At 48.9% G+C, this 24,919-nt stretch overlaps 1 protein-coding gene across 1 annotated transcript in view; it reads left to right on the top strand.

The window, feature by feature from the left end:
• Window positions 1-2,247: 2,247 nt before the first annotated feature.
• MIER2 (mesoderm induction early response 1, family member 2) overlaps window positions 2,248-24,919 on the top strand; it is a 30,440-nt gene continuing 7,768 nt past the window's right edge. The window contains exons 1-11 of the mRNA XM_015411215.1: window positions 2,248-2,320; window positions 2,913-2,983; window positions 8,285-8,372; window positions 8,601-8,752; window positions 10,252-10,377; window positions 14,143-14,266; window positions 15,819-15,925; window positions 18,559-18,628; window positions 19,475-19,626; window positions 21,135-21,216; window positions 23,333-23,427. Coding sequence (XP_015266701.1) covers window positions 2,248-2,320; window positions 2,913-2,983; window positions 8,285-8,372; window positions 8,601-8,752; window positions 10,252-10,377; window positions 14,143-14,266; window positions 15,819-15,925; window positions 18,559-18,628; window positions 19,475-19,626; window positions 21,135-21,216; window positions 23,333-23,427 — 1,140 coding nt within the window. The remainder of the gene's footprint in view (window positions 2,321-2,912; window positions 2,984-8,284; window positions 8,373-8,600; window positions 8,753-10,251; window positions 10,378-14,142; window positions 14,267-15,818; window positions 15,926-18,558; window positions 18,629-19,474; window positions 19,627-21,134; window positions 21,217-23,332; window positions 23,428-24,919) is intronic.

The raw sequence follows: 24,919 nt of genomic DNA, 5'->3' as shown, positions 1-24,919 counted from the left end.
GTGGGGATACATCTGGGACTTGTGTGTGTTGGGGGGGTCATAGCAAGCATCCAGAGGGTGCTGCTGATGCAAATGTGCATGAAGCGGGTACAGTGGGGGGGGGTCGGGCTGCAAGGAGTTTAGGGGTGAAAGGATGGGGATGCAATATATGGCCTCCGTGGGACTGGAGGACTTAGCGGGGGGAGGTTGCTTGCTGCTGATAGTCATGAAGCAGCTAGAGTTTGGGGAGCTCTGGGGGGGGGGGGTTGAGATGTGCCACGTGACTATTTGGGGGCTTGCCTGGAGGGGGGATCATCAGTGGCTGGGGAGTTTGGGGAGCTTGAAGCATCTAGGGACTGGGGAGCTTGAAGCATCTGGAGTTTGGGGAACTTTCCAGCCGCAGATACTTTTCAAGGGGGCTCAGCAGTGACATGGGGAGTGTTGCATGTAGGCTGGGTGCATCAAGAATTCAGGGGTGCCGAGACAGAATTCAGGGGTGCCGTGACGTTTATGGGAGAGCAACTGGAACTTTTATCAGCGCGGAATCTGCTGGTGAAAGATGGTGCCGCTGAGGATTCTGGGGGTCTGAGTGTGGGTGATAAGTGTGCTGCGGTGCAGGTGATGGGATTGGCCTTTTGGGGAGTGTGGAGGATGATTGGGAGGGAAAGGGCCCAACGAAGACTTTGGATGTAAATGCAGTGGAATAATCTGTAGGAATAACCTGATGGAGTTGAAATAACTGGCGCATTTTGGGGTTATAGCTGGAATGGGGGTAAAGAGAACCCAGAACAGTTTACACTCTGAAGGATTGGGGAAACTGGAGCATTGCAAAGGGCATCAAGAATAAACATGACACTGAATGTCTAGAAAGGCACGTTGCTCTGGAATCATTGTAACTTTAAAAAAAACTGGCTGTGGCTTAGCTGGGGAATATATGGAAACTTTTGAGAGGGATAGGTGGGACACAGGTGGAAACTTGAAATGGCGGAGACTCATCTGGGGCTTGTGAGAAGGCTAAAGGGGTCAGACTTCTGAAATGAACCTCAGTTGGGACTCTTGTTTCTGGCAAAAAGCTGGGGTCTTGGAAGAGTTTTGGGCACCGATAAAGGCAGCGCTGATGGGAGAAACCATGATATGAGAGGAGGAATAGATTGGAGGGCTGCTCAGTCAGTGTATGATAAGGACTTTGCAGGAATGGAAGAATTGGTGAGGTGGAGTTGTCTGTTACTTGAAGTTTCTTCCGTTGGGTTGTGTGTGTTGATCCTTTCTAACTTCTTGTTCTCCATTGTAAGTTTTTTTGGGGATGGACCCACTACAAATTTAAACAAATCAGTGGTGCATTCTAGGGAACACACTTTATGAGCATGCCCGAGCAATGTCTGTACATGCTGCAATTTTGGTATTAAAGCACACAGCTAGAGCTGTCCTTGGCAAAGTACAAACTGGGGCATGAGTAGCAGTAACCTGTCCTCCTGGGTAGTGGTTACAACTGTTGTCCCAGGTGAATTTGGTAAAATGCCCAAAATGCCTCTAATAATATATCCCAGAAAGGTTAGGAAAAAACACTGCAATACAAATGTTGGGTATACACAAAGAGCAAGATGCACAATCTGTTTAATACTAGATGCCTTCCATTTCACTTACCTCTGCCAATGCCTGAAGATAATCCAGTAGGATATTGTGATCAAGTGCCACTGAGAGGTCCAATTGAATCCAAAGAGAAATGTATGCCCCTATTATCTCCTGACAAAGATTGACCACTAGAGCCGCTAAAGCAGTTTTGGATCCATGGCTGAGCAGTAAACCATATTGCAATGAGCCAATGGATGGTTAATTGATCTGATGTCAGTTCCACCATCTTCCCTCTCAAGGATGAGATTTAGTGGGCAACCGTCTTGCACACTCAACAGCCACCCTTGTAGAACTAGAAACACATTGATGTGTCCAGGGCCTTGTGCTTTTTTGTTTGGCTGATTCCTGTTTTGAGTAACATGGTTATGCTTATTGCTGGGTGAGCTAAGAATAATTGTGTACAGATTTACATATTAAGGAATAAACAACTCTAGTAGACACTCTGTGTCTCCCCACTGGTGGTGTTTCTGTGGTGGAATCAATGGAATCGTCACCTTTCATTGGAGAGGAGAAGTTATTAGTTATGGATCGAGGCAGTCCTTTCTTGGGAAGGAGTTTCATGGAGCCCTGTTTCTAGTAACTCTTTGGTCTTGGTGGCCATTTGGTTTGGTGTCACCCCAAAAAGAAATCTAGAGCATGACTGTAGAGTTTGAAGGCAATGAAGACCATCGACTGCGTCACCTCACCACCACCACAGAATACGTTCTGTGCAAGGACCGTTCTTTAGCCCTTGAGTGTCATCCGGAATACCACTGTTGATGGAAGTCCTTGTCAGGATCATCTTGGGCTTTGAGGGTCACTGGTGGTTGTGGAGTGCCACTCAAGGCTTCAGAGTGGAAGAGGAAGAAGTTGGCAGAATCAGGTGTTAGCCTGTCCCTGTAGTCTCAAAGGACACCCATGCACAAGGCTCCATGTTCAAGTTTGGGCTGATGGTGCTTCAGTAATTGCACTTATTCATGCGATAAAGAGCATCAACCAAATCACTCCCAACAGAATCAGTTGGATTTCTTGGATCTGTCATTTAAAATGTTTTAAAATTGACTATACTCCATGTTTCATGTCTCATTACCAGGTGTGGGAAAAATATTTTCAGTGCCTTGAAAATAGCGTCACTGCTGTAATGAAAGAGCATGAAAGTTTTCATGTGCCACTCTGCTTAGAACTGAAAATTGTTTAAGAGTCCTAGACATCGTTGTCAACTTTTTAACTACCCAGGTGACCATTTCAGGTACTGGGATTTTTCCAGCCCTGCATACCAACCACCAGTGTTTTCTTTTGATCCCCTGGCGGAAAGACCTGAGATTTCTCTTGGATTGTGTTCTCAGTTCCTAACTTCACTTCCTGGTATCCATTGGATTCTCTCACAAAGCAGGTAAGATGGTCTCTGATGAAAATACATCCTCAGTTGCTAATAAGGCACTGGGGACTATTGCATTGCTGCACACGTTAACTCTTGGCTTTAAGTTGATAGTATCCTCTCTGCAAGTTTCCCTAGTAGGCAGTGAATAGGTATTCCCGCTTGAAATTTGGTACTCCAATACTGTGTTTTGTTTTTTAAGATGCAGACTGTTTGGTGGTTGAATTCCTGTTACTGCTTCCATGGTAACTTCAATATGAACAGCTTTGCTTCTGTAGCACCTGTGCACACTGGAAGTGTGTGCCTTGCGCTTGTTGGGCAACTCTTTCCTCTGGGTTTACCTACAAGTGGCTGGGCCTAAAGATTATGTAAAGATGGTCAAGAACAATATGGTGGAGAGGGGATGACTGATGCAAGTGAATGATAGGGAGGGCTTGGAGAGGGGATGACTGATGCAATTGAATGATAGGGAGGGCAAAAAAAATTGATAGGGAGGGCAATTGAAAGATAGGGAGGGCAAAAAAATTGAATGATAGGGAGGGCAAAAAAATTGAATGATAGGGAGGGTTCAGGTGAAGGGATGATGAAAGAGTGACGTGCAGTGGGAAATGTCCATTGCTTAGTGGCGGAAGCACTTGCTTTGCATGTACAAAGGTTCAATCCTTTGTGTCTCCAGTTGAAGGGTCTCAAGAAGCAGATTTGGGAAAGGCTTTTCTCTGGCAGAGATCCTGGAGAGTTGGCGGCCAGTTTGTTCTAGAGGGAGCAGTGGTTTGAGTCAGCGCAAGCCAGCATTATTTGGGGTGGGTTGTGTCAGTGTATGTGAGAAAAGATGAATAAACGTGTGTTTTTGTCATCTTCAGGAGACACATTTCTTAGGTTGCTGCTGGGGCATGTATGCTTTTGGCAGAGGACAGAGTGCTGTGAGGAGCGAAGGCCTGCATGTGGTCGGATCAACCACCGTGCTAGCCTAGGCATAGTGGCTGTCCCATGACCAGACGCCCCTAGTGCAAGGGTGGGGTCCTGCTGATGAGGATGACTGGAAGGCTGCAGGAAAATCTTGGCTTTGTGTTACAAAATAAGTCCTCATTGTTGAAATGTCAGGGAAAATATTGGGCTATGAAGCTGGAGGATTCTGAGGATGAAGAATGGCAGGTGAGGGGTGTGCAGGGGCAAGAAGCAGAGCCTAAAAGGGAACAGGCTTCCACTGAGCCTTAAGGAATGGGGGGGCATGAAAAATCCTCCTTTTTGGGAGTAGGGAAGAAGAAGAGTTGGTTTTTATTCCCTGCTTTTCACTACCCGAAGGAGTCTCAGAGCAGCTTACAATTGCCTTCCCTTCCCCTCCCCACAACAGAAACCCTGTGAGGTAGGTGGGGCTGAGAGGGCTCTGAGAGAACTGTGACTGACCCTAGGTCACCCAGCTGACTGCATGTGGAGGAGGAGTGGGGAATCAAACCCGGCTCTCCAGATTAGAGTCTGCCGCTCTTAATCACAACACCACGCTGGAAAGTGACACTGAGAGAATGCCCAGAGGTCATGACCCCGTTCACATGGAGAAGTTGGCCCGCTGAAGACACGGATAGGCGGATTTTCCGGGCGCGATCACACCGCAACATCTGGGAAGCGTCGTGCACCCGTGGCTAACCCGTGGCTAACCCGTGGCTTGTTGCCGAAGATGCGGAGTAAAAAACCGCCACATACGATGTACTAGTTTCCGGAAAACGCAGGGCAAGGGTGGGCGTCTGATCGCGTTTCCGCTGGAAACCCGTGGCATCTGGCGCCCGCCCATGTCCCGTTGCAAACCGGATTTTTTTTAAGTCTCCACAGGATGCGCACAAACGATCATGCGCATGCACAAACTTCGGTGAGACAAAAAAAAATCCTGTTTGCCACGCAGCGCGATTGCTGGTGTGATCGTGCCGCGCCGCTTCTTTGCCGCGCCGCAGACTAGCCGTGTGATTGGCACCTAACCACGGGACCTCGACGGGACGTCTGATTGGGCTGCCACTAATTACTTTGTTCCGGGGCAAACAGCCACGCTTCCCCCCCGCATTTTCCGGCCCGTGTGACCGGGGCCCATGTTGCTCAGCCATTGCTCAGAAATACAGTCCATGTCATATAATAATGTAGCCTGATGATTTTGCAGGGTTCTTTAAAAACTCAAAAAGCATAAGAGCGTGAATATCTGCCTTTCTGAACATGTGCAGATTGCTAAATGAAATTGCTGGAAACAGAGGAAGGAAGGATGAGAATGTAACAAGGAAAGGAAAGTTGTGGGTGTGAATGTTGGCACTTGAAGAAGAATGCAGAGGACCAAGATAGCCTCCAACAGAATGAAAGTTCTAAGATGAGGGGGGAGGGGGATTGTCAGTGGTAAAAGATAAGAAGAAAATGTACCTTTGGAGAAAGGCAGAGAATGCAAAACTGCAGATGAATTTTTCTTTTTCATCTATCTAAGGAAAGAAAATAAGGCCTTAGCTGGTAGAAAGCCAGCCAGTTAATAATGACACCAGCAAACGAATTGTAAAAACGAATATATTGGAAAATAAAGAACCAGAATTGAAATAATAGAATCACAGAGTTGGAAGATACAGGCCATCTAGTCCAAACCCCTGCTCAATGCAGGATCAGCCTAGAGCATCCCCGACAAGTGTGTGTCCAGCTGCTGCATAAAGACTGCCAAGGAGGGGGAGCTCACCACCTCCCTAGGCAGCTGATTCCACTGTTGTACAACTCTTACTGTAAAAAAGTTTTTCCTAACATCCAGCCGATACCTTGCTGCCCTTAATTTAAACCCATTATTGCAAGTCCTCTCCTCTGCTGCCAACAGGAACAGCTCCCTGCCCTCCTCTAAGTAACAGCCCTTCCAATACTTCAAGAGAGCATGTCCCCCCTTAACCTCCTCCAGACTAAGCATTCCCACGTCCCTCAGCCTTTCCTCATAGGGCTTGGTCTCCAGGCCCCCAATCATCTTCGTCGCTCTCCTCTGCACCCACTCCATTCTGTCTACATCCTTTTTGAAGTGAGGCCTACAGAACTGCACACAATACTCCATGGGCAGCCTGACCAATGCAGTGTACGGCGGGACTGTGACATCTTGCGAGATGTCATAGATCGCATTAGCCTATTTTGTCGCCACATCACACTGGCTGCTCATATTTAACTTATGGTCCACCTGTACCCCAAGCTCTTGTTCACATACACTGCTACCCAGAAGTGTCTCCCCCATCCAGTATGTGTGTTCCTCAGTTACCCAGATGTAGAACTCGGCCCTTGTCCTTGTTAAATTGCATTTTATTCACATCTGCCTGCTTTTCCAGTGTGTTCAGATCTCGTTGAATTCTATCTCTATCTTCTGGTGTGTTTGCTGCTCCTACCAATTTGGTGTCATCTGCATATTTAATGCGTAGCCCCTCCACTCTCTCATCCAGATCATTTATAAAAATAATGCAAACACAAAAATCTAGTCTGTGTGGGGGAGACATCTGTTGACAAAACAGTTCAGCATTTCAGACTCTTGATATACTCATTTGAAGAAGGTGCAAAAAACATTAGTTTCCCACACACACACACAGGTGTCCACCAGTCTTATTTTATCCCATACATGTCTGCCTAGGAATTAAGATGCCATCCTTACTGTCCCGCCAATTCAGGTGGGTAGCCGTGGTGGTCTGAAACAGCAGAAAAAAGTTTGAGTCCAGTGGCACCTTGGTTGCCATTGGTTGAATAAAACTTTGTTGGTCTCCAGCAGGGGTGGCCAATCTGCCATTCAGGAGCCACATGTGGCTCTTTCACACAGTCTAGTTTAATGTTAATAAAAAGCAAATATGCATATTTTTCAATAAAAACATGTGTGTAATATTCATGTCTTGCGGCTCTCAAACATCTGACATTTATTTTATGTGGCTGTTACATTAAGCAAGTTTGGCCACCCTTGGTCTTCATGGTGCCACTGAACTTAAACCTTGTTCCACCAATTAAAGTACGCTTGCTTGGTGGGTACGTGAGAGAGGGTCTTTTCCGTGGTAGTCCCACAATTATGCAACACCCACCCCAGCGGGGTGCGCCTGGCCCCGTCATTGCCAATCTTCAGGAGCCAGCTGAAGATTGTTTTATTTAGGATGGGATTTTTATTGATTTAGCTTTTATTATTGGCAGTCTTGTTTGGAGTTTTTAAACTGACTTTTATGAGTTTTTATAATTGTTGTTTTTATTGGGTCTTTTGTAATGTTTTATTTATATTGTAAGCTGCCTTGAGTTCCTCAAAGGAGAAAGGTGGCTAAGGCTGCGGTCAGACGTGCCTTTAAATCCGAATCAGCTGCGAATGCCTGACAGATCTAAAGGGCATGATCAGACAACAACATGTGGGAAAGGTCCTGCAGCATCATCAGCACAAGAAGTGGAGTTAAAAGGACACCAGGAAAAGTCCGGTCGTAATGCTTGCCAGCAGGCTATGAAAGGACTTTCCCGTCTGATCGCTCAAGCACGTTCTCATGCCGTTGGGATGGTCTGCTCATTCCACCCGACTCGGTGCCATTTCCCCCCTCCCCCCCCACTTAGCAGTATGCACACAACTGCATATTCCATGGGGAACCCTCAGTGCAGGGGTTCGATCCCTCGGTTATGTGTGATTGCACAACACCTTGTCAATTTCCACTGGGGGAATTAGGCTCACTTCCCCTTTGCACCAAATGGCACATCTGACCGTGGCCTAAGAAATGCTTTAAACAAATAAGTCTGTATGTTAGGGGCCACTGATGTTACTGCAAGACCCCTGAACTCTCCAGTATGCTGTCAACCACGTTGGGAAAGATGAAAAGTCCCTTGGTGGGATGGGGTGGAGCATACCTGGGGAGTCCTGTCCTTTCCAGGGGCACATGGGCCTGATCTGCATTTGAAAAGTCTTCAGTCTTCTTCCCTGCACTGTTTTCCCACCTGGGAAATAGCCTCTGGGAGTTGCTGTTTGCTTCACTGGGACTTTTGACTACATATAACCTTCCCCATTGGAGCAAATGCGACCCTGTGGGGGGCTGTTTCAAGTCAGGAAAGCAGCACGTGGAGGAAGGCTGAGCTCCTTAGTCCATGAGTGCTGTGGCCATGATCTGAATTGAGTCAAGGCATGCCAGGGAAGCCTGGAATGCCAAAACCCTCTTGGAGGCCACTGGGGCTTTGTAATGTGCCTTTTGACGCATGGCCAGTTATGGAAGGAGGGACTGTTTAATGTTCGTGGTTTAAGGGAGAGGGGAGGAATGATCTGTATCACTGGGGTGGAGGTGTGTTACGTTACTGTCTGTCTTAATAGTTATTTTCTTTTTCAAGGCCTCGGTTGGGAGGCAGAGTCCAAGGGTGGTGTCATACCCCGTGCGTAACTTATGCCCTGGGAGACAGAGCCTTCATACCACTGCAGGTACAGGATGCTTACAATGTGTTCTACTTCCCAACCACACACTCTCCCACTTTTCCTCTTCCCCATTTCCCTTCCTCCGCCTCTGAAGTCTCCCGGAGGTGTCGATGCTAAAACAGGAGCCCACCTACCAAAGCAGCCAGCCCAAAGCTCCCGCGGAAGCTTTTCTGTGACAAATGGAGCCGCCTTTGGACTGGGCCTGGCTAATGGTGCGCTTTCCAATCCATGCAGTGGTGTCCATGGGCTCAGCTGACCACCGGTTCAACCTGGCTGAGATCCTGTCCCAGAACTACGGGGTGCGGGAAGAGAGAGAGGAGGAAGAGCACGCACACGGAAAAGCAAAGCCATTGGAAGAGCTAGAGAAAAGCTTCAATGCTTCCCAGGTAATATATACCAAGAGTTTTTTGTTATTTCCCTTCTAGGTAACCGAGTATTGTGTTTAGTATCAAACTGCTGAGAATGTAAGCTTGGTGGTTGAAAAGTTCCTAGTCCTTATGACAAACATAGACTATGTGCTAGGCCATATTAGCATGTTCCTTGAGAACAGTTGCATGTTCTGAGAAATAAATAGAGGTTCCTTATGAGCATAATGTAGTCTCCCACAGAAGACCCTATGTATTGCATGGTGTGTCTCTGCAGGAGTTACCGCTCTGGTCCAGCTTCTCTTCCAGCAGCCTCCTCAGAGGCTAGGCAATTCTGCTTTGTGTCTGCAGCTGGTCTGTATGGATCATTCAACTATTGCTAATGCAGAGGCACACGCGACAGAACTGTACCCCCTCCAAGGAGGATGGATATTGTGTCCTTGCACATGTAACCACTCTGTGTTTTCCTCATTCCCTCGAGGAGGCACACCTGGAAGTGTTGCTCACAGTAAGAATAGGTTTGGGTTCCTAGTCCTTATGACAAACATAGACTATGTGCTAGGCCATATTAGCATGTTCCTTGAGAACAGTTGCATGTTCTGAGAAATAAATAGAGGTTCCTTATGAGCATAATGTAGTCTCCCACAGAAGACCCTATGTATTGCATGGTGTGTCTCTGCAGGAGTTACCGCTCTGGTCCAGCTTCTCTTCCAGCAGCCTCCTCAGAGGCTAGGTAATTCTGCTTTGTGTCTGCAGCTGGTCTGTATGGATCATTCAACTATTGCTAATGCAGAGGCACACGTGACAGAACTGTACCCCCTCCAAGGAGGCTGGATATTGTGTCCTTGCACACGTAACCACTCTGTGTTTTCCTCATTCCCTTGAGGAGGCAGACCTGGAACTGTTGCTCACAGTAAGAATAGGTTTGGGTTTGTCAAAGCCCAGGTGATTCTTGCATGTTTTTAAAAGTAAACCATTTGGGGTGGGTGCCTCCCAATTTTTATTCAGAAAGAATCTGTCTCCATTCTCAGAAGTGAGGGGAACGGGGAGGGGCATATGGTTACTTTGGAGATGTGTAGGCGGAAGAACTGCATTGCTAGATCAGATCAAGGGACCACTTAGCCCAGTGTACTGTTTCCGACCGTGGTTTGCCTCACACCATGAGTGAATAAGCTACTTAGGAGGCCCTGCCTTTTTAGACCTTTGCATTCTCTGTCCTCGGAAAGGGCCAAACTGCCCAGGCTGCCTTTAACGTCTCCATGTGTGCCCTGGCTGCTGTGGTGCTTGGGGCACACTCCCTAGCTCAGGGGTCCCCGACTTTTTTGAGCCTGTAGCAACAGCAGCTGGGGTTTAAAAAAATAAATAAATGCACAGCCAATCAAATCTCCAGTTGGCTTGGCAAAAGCTCTACCTGGCCCCGCCCACTTTCTGAAAACATTTGGTGGGTGCCATGGGGCCCTTGGGCACCGTGTTGGGGACCCCTGCCCTAGCTGATGGAGTTTTACGATCCTGTCGTTTAGAACAGTGACATGCCATTTGAGGAACTGCTTGCCCTCTACGGCTACGAGGCCTCTGACCCTGTCTCGGAGCAGGATAGCGAGAGCAACGATGTCACGCCCAACCTTCCAGACATGACCTTGGATAAGGTAAGCGTGGCCTGTGGCCTCCCAGACAGATTGCCGGCCTCTCTGGCTTCTGGTTCTCACGCAAGTCTCTGTTCTGCCAGTGCGTGAGCCCTGCGGGGCTGCGGCTCTGAAACCGTGGTGTGGTGTAGAAATCACAAGGGTGCTCAGGGGCAAATTCGCCTCTGCATAAGGCGCTGAGTGACCACGAAATAAAGCCTGGTGTTGAGTATTGTGGTATGTTTAAGAATATTAAACTTGGAAAATAAAATACCAACACTTAGTGGTAACTGATGGAAGATCCAGGTGGAACAAATTTAGAGTCCCGTGGCACTTTTAAGACCGACAGAGGTTTATTCAAGGTATGAGCTTTCGTGTGCAAGACAGACTTTTTCAAATACATTGGAATGGCAGATGAGGGTCTAAACGTATAGACGGGTTTAACAGCAAATTAACACGTAACATGATGATGTTTAAGTTATGTAAAGATGGGAGAGGTGGGAAACAATGTTCCCTCTAAGCTGAGTTGGTGTGAGCTAGCTCACAGTTTTTTAGCCTCCAGCTCACACTTTTTTGTCTTAGCTCAGGAAGGAGGGTTCCAGAGCAAACTCATTTATGCAGCAGCCAAATCGCTCGCTCACAGCTTTAATGCCAGGAACTCACAAAGCAGAATTTTCTCTCACAAGACTCCACAGCTTAGAGGGAACATTGGTGGGAAAGCTATGTGGAATTCCTTTGCAAGTTTGAAAGTGATTCTTGCTTCAGCAAGCTCAAGAGCCCTTGTGCCTCTATGGAATGGAGCTAAGGAAAAACCCTAGGGTCCTTTTTCTTTTCTTTTTTTGGCTGTCAAGTTGTAGCCAACTTATGACGACCCCACAGGGTTTTCAAGGCAAGAGACTTTCAGAGGTGGTTGGCCGTTGCCTGCCTCCACGTCATGACCCTGGTATTCCTTGGAGGTCTCCCTTCCAAATACTGACCAGGGCCGACCCTGCTTAGCTTCTGACGTCTGACCCTTGTCAAAAACAACCACATTTAATGTGGCGGGTAGATAAATCCTTGCATTATGTTGTCTGACTGATCGAATCCTTTTTTGTTTAATTGTCATTATTGTCACGATTTTAAAACTGTTTATAGATCTGTAATGGATATTAAGAGTTTAATGGTTATCGTGATTGCTATATTATGGTTTTGATGTTGCTTTTTGGTATTTCGGTGTTATTCGCTAAGGCTTTGAGCCAGTGCAATAAAGTTTACGACTGACTGACTGACGAGAACTGGATAGCCTGGGCTATCCAGGTCAGGGCCCCACGATCAATAGCAATCCCTAGTCCATCTTCTGCAAAACTCAGAGAGTATCTGCACCATGGTCTTGTCTCGGAGAAAAACTCTGAGAACTGTGCTTGGCTGAGGGGGGGGGGGAGGAAGGAATTCTCAGAGAGTTTCTCAGCACATCTTAGGAAGCTGCAGTTCCCAGAATTCTTGCATTGCTAAACTGGCTTAAAACCGATCTGACAAGTTTGTGGGTGCTGCTGTGTTCTCAGCAGTCTGCCAGATAATGGCAGGGTGAGCCCACCATTGGGCCAAGAATTCCCTCGGTATGCCAGAGTTCTCCAGAATCAATAAGAAAATTTTGACAGCTCTCTTGCAAGTCCATCAAGGGTCCATCAAGACCACAAATGAAATGCACACACGGCATTGTGAAAGTCATACTGAGTACTGTGCTGTGCATGAGAGGTTAAGGTGAACTGATTGTGATTAAGCCAACCATGGTCAACTTCTTCTTTTTTTTTTTACTTTTTAACTGGTTAAAAATTGGTTTGTTTATTTACTAAAACATTTATATCCTGCCTTTTCTTGTGGTTCAAGGCGGCTTACAATAATAGTTGAGAACAAAGGTTGAGTCCAGTGGCACCATTAAGACCAACAAAGTTTAATTCTGGGTATAAGCTTCCATGTGCATGAAGAAATGTGCGTACACACAAAAGCTTATACACAGAATTAAACTTTGTTGGTCTTAAAGGTGTGCCACTGGACTCTAACTTTGTTCTGTTGCTTCAGACCAACATGGCTACCCACCTGAATAATAGTTAAGAACATGAAATAGCAAACCCCAAATCTCGACACCCCTTGTAAAAGATGCCCACCAATTCAAGTGTCCCCCCCCCCAACCCTGGCAAACAGGCAGGCGTTGCAGCACTTCCTGCAGATCTTCAGGGGAGAGGGGCTTACCTCGTCAGGGAAGTAAGCTGGAGCCGCAATCAATGCTCCAAGCTGTGGAGTCCTGTGAGCAGAAATTCTACTTTGTCAGCTACTAGCATTAAAGTTGTGAGCGAGCAATTTGACTGCTGCATAAATTAGTTTGCTCTGGAGCCGTCCTTCCTGAGCTTGAGACAAAAATGTGTGAGCCGGAGGCTAGAAAACTGTGAGCTGGCTCACACAAACTCAGCTTAGAGGGAACACTGCCTGCAATGGAAACCAGCTGATATAATCTCCAGAATCCAGTGGGAAAGACAGTGCTCTATTTTACCACTGCCACCCAAGCAATCAAGTTATTTATGTTATTTATAGTCCCTCTTTCTCACTAGGACTCGGGGTGGATTACACCGAGCCCAGTAAGGCCTCCTCGCATGTTACAGAGCATGTTGGGAAGGAGGGTTCAGCCCGAGCGCAGTAAGGCCTCCTCGCATGTCACAGAGCATGTTGGGAAGGAGGGTTCAGCCAGCTGCTCTCCCTGACATTTTTATTGTTATCATGAGTAACAAAATCACATCTTAAAAACAATTCAAACCAACAAAAAATACATCATCAAAACCATTTAAACCAGAGCTAAAATATATTTTAAACCCCCCAAAAGCAACAATTAAAACCTTGGGCAGGAAGGAGGGATCACGGATGGAAAATGGCAACAAAAGGGGACAGGCCAGTCTCCCTGGCCGGAGAGTCCCAGAGTTTCGGTGCCACAACTGAGAAGACCCTCTCCTGGGTTGCCGCCCACCCGATCTCAGAAGGTGGGGGTACCTGGGGCAGGCCGTCCGATGATGACCACAGGTGTTGAGAAGGTTCATAAGGGGGCAGGCGGTCCTTCTGGTATGTTGATCCCAAACCACAGAGGGCTTCAGAGGCCAGCGCCAGCACCTTGAATGGGAGCCAGTGCAGATGGAACAAGACTGGAGTGGTTTGATCCCTACAACCCACTCTGGTCAGCATCCCATCTGCAGCATTCTGCACCTGTTGAAGCTTCTGAACAGTTCTCAAGGGCAGCCCCACGTAGAGTGCATTGCAGTTATCTAATCTAGATGTAACCAGGGCAATGTACCGCAGTGTCCAGATCTTTTCTCCCCAGCTGGCTGACTAGTCAAAGCAGCTGCAACTGGCTCAGCAGCTGGAGCCGTCAAAAAGGCCCCTTTGGCCACAGCTGCCACCTTCTTATCTAGCAGTCGGCCGGGGTCCAAAAGCAGCCCCCCCCCAACTACGGACCTCTACCTTCAAGGGGGGTGCGACCCCACCCAGAACAGGTGACACCTTAATTCCTGGGCCCCCACCCCCCAGTACAACTTCCATCTTGTTGGGATTAAGCTGCAGTTTATTAGCCCACATCCATTTGGGATGAGCTTACACTGGCCTGTGTCTGACCGCTAGACCAACCGTTCTCCCCGGTACAAATAAATACATGAAAGATGATCATACACAAAACTAGAAAGAAGAATTATGCATATTAACAAAAACAAATTAAGTAATGCATCTACTGAAATACTTAAACGACCCTTCCCTTTTGATTGTCAATGAAAGGAGCAAATAGCAAAGGATTTGCTTTCGGGGGAAGAGGAAGAGGAGACACAGTCTTCAGCAGACGATCTGACTCCTTCAGTCACGTCCCACGATGCATCGGATCTTTTCCCCAACCAGCCCAGTTGTAAGTTTCACCAGTATCTTGCAAAGCCACAGGCATTTGACAGTTTGTGTAAGAGAAGAAGGGGGCAGATTCAACACCGTCCTGTGCACAAATAGATAACCATGAGAAGACAAGGCTTGGCCCTCTTCTCCAACATGTGGTGTGCAGACCACTGGCTCCAGTTCCACCATCCCTCCCCTGCCCCAGTAGCCTGAAGTGGTACAGTCCAGGGAAAGTTTAATTCTGTGAAAGAAGAGCATCAACAAAACGTTGCTTGAAGAGCTATTGTGGGAGGTGGGTGATTAATGTCTCCTTCCTTTCCGCCCCCCAACTCTCCACTGCTGGGTCCCTCGGATCAGTTCTGCCAAGGATGATTCTTTGCCCCCACAGAGCCTTCCCCTGAGGCAGGAGACATGCTTTGGGGAAAGGTTTCTTGCATCAGAGGGAAGCAGAGTGGATCAGTGAGTTCCAACTGAGTAATTCCCCTCCGATGGCCAAACAAATTAAAGAGTTTGTCGCTGATTCGCCGTCTTGTCCTTAAATATTTATCTATCTATTTATTTATTTATTTTGGGATTTTTATTCCGTCCTCCCCAAGTGGGCTCAGGGCAGATCACAACAAATCGAGTCAAAGACTCATTACAATAAAATCACACTAAAATCATAAAAACAATAAACAATAAAATTGGTAGCAGCAATATAAATCTGTTAGGGCCACCAGGTAGAATCAGATGGGCCCTTTCAGCAAAACTGAAAAAAAGTACATTGAGTTACAGATTATTATTGTCTCAGTAAATATGAGATTCCTTATTCCTTGGTAGAGTGAGCAACTGTGTCAAGTGTTTCCTTGACTGTGACCCTGTTAACTTTTCCCCAAGAGGTTTTGATTCTGATCTCCAGTAATGGTCCACAATCAAAATAGCCTCCCTGAATAGATTGACCTGGCCCTAACTCTGGGCCCCACTGCATAAAATTTGTCCTCAACAGTCTAAAGCTTTAGTTGCTGCATTATCTGTGCATTAAGGTTGTGGTCTTATGCAAAACTAAATTAGGGGCAGGAGCGATTGGTCTAAGGGCTGTGATTTAAATCACCAGGGAGAAAGACCAGTTGAATCCTTATTTTTAAATCAGGTTTCCCTGTTTTAAAATTCATCCACTTCCTGCGTTTGTGTTAACGGGGTGCTGTAATGATTAAAGCGTATCGGTTCACAACTAAAATAGAGCTTCTTGACAACTTGGAGCATAATCCAAGACTTTTGGTGGTCATACAATCCATGTGGCTTTTTTTCGCTGGAGGGTGGTTTCACAGAATTTTCATGGCAAAGGGGAGATCTGAACCTAGTCTGGTGTTCTAACCACTACAACACTGGCTCTTCTTATTGTTTATTAAAAGTGTTCTGAAGCCAGCTTCAGAAATGCCTTTTTGTGTGTGTAAATCCTAGTGCTTTAAATGTTATGGGTTGCTGTTTTAAGTAACTTTATCCAGAGGTAGCTCTCAGGGATGGGGCAGAACAAAATTAAACTCAGTCAGCCAGTGGAATAAAGCTCAGCCTCGTCTTCCCTTTTCCATAAGCCAACTTCCTCGCTGACGAAGACAAGGGTCCCAGCTCTTCCCCCTGTGCTTCCTTCTCGGCTGAAGACTCTGAAGAAGACTCCATCCCCCCCAACGACTGTAAGAAGGTCAGTGGTTGGGGGGGGGGCCTGGCCAGAATTACAGGTGGAAGGGGGGCTGGGGAGCTGAGGCCTTCTGGCCCCCATGTATTTTATTTCGTTTATATCCCACCTCTCTTTGGTCAGGGAGTTCAAGGTAGCTTATGGGCACAAGAAACTTGTCTTCTACTGAATCAGACCCTTGATCCATCAAGGTCAGCATTGTCTACTCAAGACTGGCAGCGGCTCTCCGGGGTCTCAGGCTGAGGTCTTTCCCATCACCTCCTGCCTGGTCCTTTTTAAACTGGAGATACTGGGGACTGAACTTGGGACCTTCTGAATAAACATCCCATCTAGAATAAATAACTGAGGGCCCATGAGACTCACAGGGGAAATCCCATCTTCCCCTCTGCTCTCCCTGCTACCACCACTCTCCTGCTCGCTGAGCCCAGTGTGGTTCCAGGCCTCCACAGCCACCTCTGAGAGTGTCCTTGGGCAGTGCAGCAGCGAGTCCTGGGAGTGCTTCCGGACACCATCATGTCCAGGCCTGCAGCAGCTCCTGAGCACTGTAGCCAGGCACTGTTCCCTCTAAGGTCCCTGCCACACGAGGGGAAAAAAGGACGGGCAAATTGCAGCTTTTAAAAGCCACACTAAAGTAGGCACGCGGCGGCGGGATCATACAGATCCCGTGAGCCACCGTGCAATTGCTCCCCAGCACGATCAGATGCCGGGGAGACCGGGGAGGAAGCCACGGGAGGCTGCCGAACTGCGCATGTCTGAGCATGCGCAGTTTGGCCAGGAGCCGGGGATGCACCGGCGGAAGAACACGCCGGCAATCCCACGGCCGGCTTTGATGCGGCCGTTTGGAAAGAACCACCTCGGTAGGTGGTTCTTTTTTTGCTGCGGATTATCGTCGGAAGGGCCAGATCGGGGACAGGCGCACAACGCTTCCCAGATGTTGCGGTGGGATCACGTCCATTTGCTCCGCCCCCGATCCGTCCATCTCCCGGCCCAAATCCTCTCGTGTGACCGGGGCCTAAGCTGAGTTGATGTGAGCTAGCTCACAGTTTTTTAGCCACTGGCTCACACATTTTTGCCTTAGCTCAGGAAGGGTGGCTCCAGAGCAAAGTAATTTATGCAGTAGCCAAATCACTCGCTCACAGCTTTAATGCCAGTAGATCACAAAGTAGAATTTTTGCTCACAAGACTCCACAGCTTAGAGGGAGCGCTGCCGCCAGGCCCATAGCAGCCCCTGGACTCTGCTGCTGGGCCCGGCCAGGCTCCCGACCTCTTCTAGGAGACAGAAGATAAGCCCATTGTCTGCGTGCGGACAGACCACCCTTTTTATTTGGGGAGGATTTAACCACCTCGACATAGTTTTTAAGTTTGCACATTTTTCTGTGAAGTGTGCAGAACTATCTGATTTGTGCTAAGTGTGCCCCTGATCTGCAAATGGGCCCACATCTGACGGATATAAGGTTATGTCATCAGTTGCCAGAGTCCAGTGGAACAAGAAGGCTTTGTGCGTATTTCTGGAGGCCTCTAAGGAGCTAGCCTGGTTGAGGTTCTCGGTGACAGGAGTTCCATGGAAAAGGGCCTCCTGAAAAGTACAAAGATGTGGATTTCCAGGGGCATTTGAGGGGAATCGCAGGGTGCCAAAACCTATGCTCGCCTCAGAGATGCAAATTAGGAGGTGGAGGCATGCCACGCACCCCCAACCCTTTCCCCGGTCAACGCTTTTCCTCTGCCGCCCACCCCACAGCTGTTCTCCTCCCTGCCCTAATGAAGAGGGGAAGGGGAGGAGTCATTCAGTAGGTTTTCAGCATCAGGAAGGAGGAGGGGAGGGGAGGCTGTGCATTCCATTCAGAGGTTTAGTTTCATCAGTTAATGAAGCCTGGGAAGTGGGGGCGTCATGCTAGAGGTGTCGCAGGAGAAGTGGCATCATCCAAGTGTCCACGGGAGACAGTTCCAGGCCATAAGGGGCAGCATGGGAGAAAGGGTGGAGTCGCTTGAGGAAACTGGAGCCCTTAGAGGAGGTGGAGGCCTGAAGGTCGTGGGCAGGGAGTTGTCAGGATAAGGACAGGGTGAGAAGCTGATCACCATCCGGGAGCTGAAGGGCTTGGTAGGGTGAGAAGCTGAGCACCGTCCAGGAGCTTAAGGGACTTGAGTGCTAGGATGCAAGAAGGGGTGTTTCGCTTTTGGGCTGATGGGAGAAGTGAATGATTTGGGGGCAGAATGCTGGACAGAGATGTGGGGGGGGGGGAAGATGTATCCCGAGAAGGCCAGGGAGGAGAAGTGGAGGCAGGAGATGCCTACAAAAGGACCAGCAGAGGACTTGCCCTTTAACCGCCCCACAGCTTGTGCCCGGCAAACACCACCTTGCCATGTTTGACCCGCTGAATGCAAAGCTGGAATTGGGAAGTCTGTGTTTGTGATGGAAACTGTAGTTCCCTGCTGCAGCCACCAGGGGTGGGGACCAGGGACAGAGAACCTGGCCTGGTTGGGGCCATTTTGCCGCCTTCATAAAAGTTCTGTGGACGCTAATTGGTAACAACGGTACTGTCAGCCTCTTTGGAGTCGCATGCCATTGTGGTGCCTCAGTAGAACCTGAAAGCATCCTTCCAGTCTCAGACCTCTCTTTGCGTGTGCGTGTGTTTTCACAGGAGATTATGGTTGGGCCGCAGTACCAGGCAGCTGTCCCTCTCCTCCAGTTGAACAGGCACGGCGAAAAAGGTGGGAGGCCCCTCCTGGCAGCACCTGCCCTCTTCCAGCCTGTGTTTTCATGCTAGCCGGTGGTCTGAGATTCTAGGCGAATGCCCTGCAAGCCTTTCAGTTTCGATGGTGGTGGGATATCGGGTTTAAGTTCCTGGGAAACTCAAGATGTCCTTTAAAAAAAGCAAACTTTACAAGGCCCGAGATGAGGGGCAGCTGACAGCATCACCTGTCTAGCTACGAGGCAGCTGGTTTTAAAGGGATGAGAAGTTAACATTATGATCACTCTTGCAACCATTATGGTCACTCTTGCAACGGTAAGGGCCAGCCAGGCCACTTCTGTCCCCATTGAGTGGATGGAACCAGGGCTGAGAAGATAGGGCTCTGTGCATCTCCTGAACCAGAAAAGGAAATTTATGTGATCTGAGTAAATGACATCAATCAATTAATAATATAATATAATATAATAATTCAAGAACCCTGCTGTTTTTGCTATTGTTCATAAGACTGGTTTTGCCATTAATGGGGGGGATTGGGTTTATTAAAGCGCCCCCCTCCCGCAACTCCTCTGGCTTCAGAAATTGGAGCAGGCATTTCCTGCATGCTATCTTTGTGACAGTGAGGGCTAGGAACTTGCCATTTAAAAGGCGGGCGGGGGGACTGAATAAAAGCTGAGATTCCGATGGAGCACATTCTGCGCTTTTCCTCTTTTCCGGTAGATCTGCAACAAGCATACAGCCCCTAAATGACTCAGTCTGCTGGGTCTTGAACCCCGTTTCCCAGATCCGTGTCCAGCTTCTCTGTCACAGGACCTGCGCCAGTGTTCTTAGCTGGCCTCAGACCTGTTAACTGATGCTTCTCTTCTAGTCTATGAAAATGACGACCAATTGCTTTGGGATCCAAACATCCTCCCCGAGAGAGAGGTGGAAGAGTTCCTTTTCCGCGCCATCAAGAGGCGGTGGGACGAGGTCTCCAACCCCAGCCTTCCCGAGGGAGAGGTGGTGAAGGATAATGAACAGGTGAGTATGGGGATGGGAATCTGCAGGTGGTGTCGCAAGTAATGGCAGCCAGCCGCAGGAGTGCTGTGAGAACGCCGTGAGAAAGGCGCTCATTCTCCTTTGAGCCAGCAGTACCCACCTGCGGAGTAGACTTCCCTCTCCTCCTTGTGTGAGTCACTGCTCTGACTTTGCATCTTTCTTTTCTCCTTTTGGTGAGTATTCTGTGTGTTGACTTCTGGCGACCCCTATTGGGGCTTTGACATTTCAGAGAGGTGGCTTCCTGTAGCCTGCCTCTGCGTCCCATCCCTGGTATTCCTTGGAGGTCTAACCAAGTACTTAGCCTCCGATGAGATCTGATGAGATCGGGCTTTCCTGGGCTGTCCAGGTCAGGGCCTGACTTTGCATCTTTCCGTTAACTCTCTGCCGGCGGGGGGTCCAGTAATTCCGCCTGGTCTCTCCGCACTGGGTACGGCTGCATCTTTCAAGCCCTCCTGTTGTGGAGGCACTGCAGAAGGCGCCTAGAAGCAGGGGAAGCATTCCTTTTATTTTTATTTTTTTATTTATTTTTGGATTTATATCCCGCCCTCCCCGAAGGCTCAGGGCGGCTAACAACGAGGCACAAGTGCCAGAATTAAAACAGAGAAAACAGTCTAAAACAATAAAATAAATACAGTACAACAACAAAGTGTCAGTGCAAGATGGGGTAGAACTTCCTCAAATGGTATTGGTCCCACAACTTGTCGGCCCCTCTCTTTCCAGGGTCACCTCGCACCCAGATGGAACCACATATCAGTGGTAGTGGTGCGATGCTGCATACATATCGGTGGTGGAATTGGAGTAGCGGCAGCTCCTACTCAAAAGCCTGGTGGAAGAGCTCCGTCTTACAGGCCCTGCGGAACTGAGAAAGGTCCCACAGGGCCCGGATCTCCTCCAGGAGCTCCTTCCACCAGATAGGAGCCGCCACCGAAAATGCCCTGGCTCTAGTAACAGCAAATTTAATATCTCTGGGGCCTGGAATTTCCAGGAGATGTTGACTCCCCGACCGTAGTGCCCTTGGGGGAACATATGGGGAAAGGCGGTCCCTTAGGTAAGCCGGACCCTGGCCATACAGGGCTTTAAAGGTAAGAACCAGCACTTTGAAGCGGATCCGGTACGCTATTGGTAGCCAGTGCAGCGCTTTCAGCACAGGCCGAATGTGATCCCTCCTAGAGAGACCCATCAACAGCCTGGCTGCAGCATCCTTGAACTTGGGCAGGAACCAAAGAGAGCATATCATCCAGATGCTTAAACCTCCCCAGCACAGGGCCATTTGGAATGAAGGATGCTCCCAGTCTCTGCTTTTGGGTTTGCTTGGTTAGCCATTCAGAATTGCTTGTTGTCCCAGAGTGACGCAGGGTAGTCCGGGTAGGGAGGGGCCCTCGCTGCCCCTTGTGCTCTTCTGTCCCTGCCGTTGTACTCCCTTTCCTTCACCCCACTGCTTCCCCACATAACAGCTTCCCTATGCCTCCGTGTGCCTGTATGTTCCACAGGCCCTGTACGAGCTGGTGAAGTGCAACTTCAATGCTGAAGAGGCGCTGCGGCGACTCCGGTTCAATGTGAAGGTCATTCGAGGTGAGTGGCCGCAGCCGTAGCTTCCTCAGTAGAACTACTCAAACTCAACAGTCTCCCCCCCACCCCTTCTCTCCTTCCAAGGAGCCAAGGGCAGGGGTTTGCAAAGTTCTGTCTTCCCTCCCTTTCGCTTCTAGATTCTCACAACAACCCTGTGAAGTAGGTCAGACTGGAAGACAGTGACTGGCCGACAATTGCCTAGTTAGCTGCCTGGCTGAGTGGGGATTTGAACTGGGTTTCTGCCAACGCCGAGCACTTTTCCCACACTCTTTTCCCCTCCAAATGCCGTTTCCAGTGGCTGCTGGGAAACCAGCTCCAAATGAGAGCCGGCGTGGTGCAACGGTCAAGAGTGTCAGAATAGGATCTGGGGTGACCCAGGTTCGAATCCCCACTCGTGCCGTGGAAGCTCGCTGGCGGACCTTGGGCCAGTCGCACCCTCTCGGCCTAGCCTACCTCACAGGGTGGTCGTGAGGGTAGGATGGAGGAGAGGAGAATGAGGTACGCTGGTCTGGGGCCCCATTGGGGAGACGAGCAGGGTACAAGTGAATGAAATAAATAAATAAAATGCCACGTTTCCGTCGGGGGATCAGAGCAGAGCCTGCCTCGGCTGGCCAGCCACCTTCAGGATGTGGTTGTATTGAGCGATGCCATCTCAGCATTGCAAATCGCCTGGGCTGTTAGCAGGTCTGAGATGACTTTGACAGCCCTGCCAGGCTGGCAGCTTTCTAGTCCCTTTGGTTGCAACGGTAGGTTCAGAGGCATTAGGGGAGGAATGTCAGAAGCCACGCAGGCCGATGAAGAAGGCTTCCAGGAGGGCGTCGGTGGGGAAAGAGGGGATAACGTCTGGAACACAGGGAGGAGTGGGGATGCCTGGAGTGGTGGGCCTCCCGATGGCACCTGGTATTTCTGGCCACTGTGTGACACAGAGTGTTGGACTGGATGGGCCTGATCCAACATTGCCGTCTCTTCTGTTCTTATGAGTGGCTTCTTGCTCTCCCCTCCTGGGCTTCACCAGTGCCGTCTTGCAGGCGGGGATGGCGGAGGGTCCCAGTGGGCGTGGGGTGGAAGGGCAGGGCCCTCCCCGTACGGGGCTTTGAAGCTGGCAGCCTCCGTGCTCGTGTCCCTCAGAGCTCATTAGCTGCGGAAGGTAGGAATGACCATGGCTAGAGAACACCGCCTGAGAAGAGATGATCTTTTGCTCTCCCCAGCTGTACTCCCCAGTTGGGTTATATAATTACTAGAAATAAGGCCCGTTGCGGAAATAAATACAACGGGATCTAGAAAGAGGCTCTGGGAGAGTGCTCTGGCTTTGGGCAAACAGTGTCAGTTTGTATGTTTGAGTTATCTGTAGCCCTCACCTGGAAAGTGGTAACCATTGTTACCCATTCTCCTCTCCCCTATGAGGTATGATATCCAACTGAAAATTCCAACTGCCTTGCGGGGGTGGGGGGAGTTTGAGGTGTGGAATGGACTGAAGTCCAATCAGCTTCCATATGCAAAAGACCAGGTTGTCGCAGCAGTTGTGGTGTGGGCGGGACCTGGGCTTTGCCTTCTGATTGGTGGCGATATATGCTGAGGAGCAGTGCCATCAGCCATACACTAAGGGAGTGCATTTTAGAATTAGAACTTTGGCACCCACTATTCAATTATATATAAGGAGAGATTGTTTGCTGTGAACCCGTAGTTGCCAGCTGCTTGCTGTGTCTGTGTGTGATTTACTCCTTTGGTGTTTCCCCTTCCAGTCAGCCACTGCCTGGGTGTGCAGCTCTGCCCTCTCTCTCATTGGACAGTTCTCTGCAGAGATGACAGTTACCCTTTTAGGGGCTGCCTGTGGCATCTCTGCATGAGTCATTGACCTGCATTTTCTTCCCACTAATCATGAGACGCACCCATACCAGTAGCTAATGCAGAGGAGGGTGGGTTTCTCCAAGGGGAAGTAATTCTGATCCTGACCCACTCTGATCCATTAAGAAAACTTTTTTAGCTATAAGATTGGGGCCTCCTTTAATTTTAAATTTAAAAAAGGAAAGAAAAACGTACTTCCACGCACAAATGTTTGGGGATACGTCGCCTGGTCTGTTGCAAATTATTCTCCTGTCACTTTTTTGCCTCCCCGTAGATGAACTCTGTGCCTGGAGCGAGGAGGAATGCAGAAACTTTGAACACGGCTTTCGAGTGCATGGGAAGAACTTCCATCTTATTCAGGCCAACAAGGTAACGGATCTCCGCCGTGACACTGGAGTGAATTCTAGGCAGGGCTGTTTCTTTAGCATATTGATATCCTTCTTTTCTACTGTGACAAATTACAAAGGGAAATTTGTGTCGTATAGACCAGGCCCCCTGATGTGTTGCCTGTGAGGGCCATCATATAGACCAGGGGTCCCCCTGATGTGTTGCCTGTGAGGGCCATGGTACCCACCAGCACTTTTTCTGGCACCTCCCTGGTGGTTTTAAGACCGTGAGTGGGGCCAGGTGGGGCTTTTGCCCAGCAAAGCTTTTGATTGGCCACTGGAGATTTTGACTGACCCTGCAGATTTTTAAGAAGAAGAAGAAGAGATTGGATTTATACCCTGCCCTTCACTATCCAAAGGAGTCTCAGAGCGGCTTACAAACTCCTTTCCCTTCCCTTCCCCACAACAGACACCTTGTGAGGTAGGTGGGGCTGAGAGAGCTCTGACAGGAACTGCTCTTTTTCAAGGACAGCTCTGACAAAACTACGACTTGCCCACGATCATCCAGCAGCTGCAAGTGGAGGAGTGGGGAATCAAACCCGGTTCTCCCAGATTAGAGTCTGCGCACTTGACCACTACACCAAAAAACACTGCTTGGGCCTGAAGGTCCACTGCGGCAGCCATTTTGTGGCTGTGCCCACCCTGCTCTGTCAGAATTCCAAAAGTGCCCGCAGGCTCTAAAAGTTTAGGGACCCCTGATATAGACATAAGAGGTACCTTGCCGGATCAGACCACTACCCATCTAGTCCAAAATTGTGCCTTTTTCACAGTTTTTTCCAGTTTGCCCAGAACAGACATTGGGCTAAACGTCGGGTTCTGTCAGACCCCCAGTCCAGTTACACTCAACAACATTCTCTTGGCAGTGATGAGTTTATTGAAGTGTATGCAAGATCCAGTAAGTCACTGTGTTAGAACGGAAGACTTTTGACGGGCCTATAGAAAATTCAAAGAAAAACCCCTTCTGTCCCCCAAGCATAAGTCACATTCACAACACGCCTAACGTTGCCATCCCAACCAAGTGAAAGATATATGTCTTGGTTATCCCCTTAGGAATTCCCCCCCCCCCCCCAACAGTTATGGCAACCAAAGCAAGCAAAGCGTAGCATGGCTTGACAGGTAACTTCTTGTGGGTGGATCCGTTTTAAAAAATCCTTTTTATGTTTTCCAGTCTTTTTGACAGGGAGGCCAGTATCAGTAATGAGTTGCGTATTGTTATTGGGAGAACCTTGGGTGTCTGCCTTCCGGTTCTGGCAGCTTGTTCTGAGTTCTCCACTGTAGAGTTTGGTGTAGTAGTTAAGAGCGTGAACTCTAACCTGGGAGAACTGGGTTTGATTCGCCACTCCACATGCAGCTGCTGGTGTGACCTTGGGTCAGTCATAAGTTCTTTCAGAGCTGTTCTCTCAAGGGCAGTTCTCGAAAGAGCTCTCTCAGCCCCACCTACCTCACAGGGTGTCTGTTGTGGGGAGAGGAAGGGA

This window comes from Gekko japonicus, unplaced genomic scaffold (assembly GCF_001447785.1).
Source record: "Gekko japonicus isolate JY-2015 unplaced genomic scaffold, Gekko_japonicus_V1.1 scaffold1187, whole genome shotgun sequence".
Taxonomy (NCBI): domain Eukaryota; kingdom Metazoa; phylum Chordata; class Lepidosauria; order Squamata; family Gekkonidae; genus Gekko; species Gekko japonicus.
This window is presented reverse-complemented; position numbering and strand designations above follow the sequence as displayed.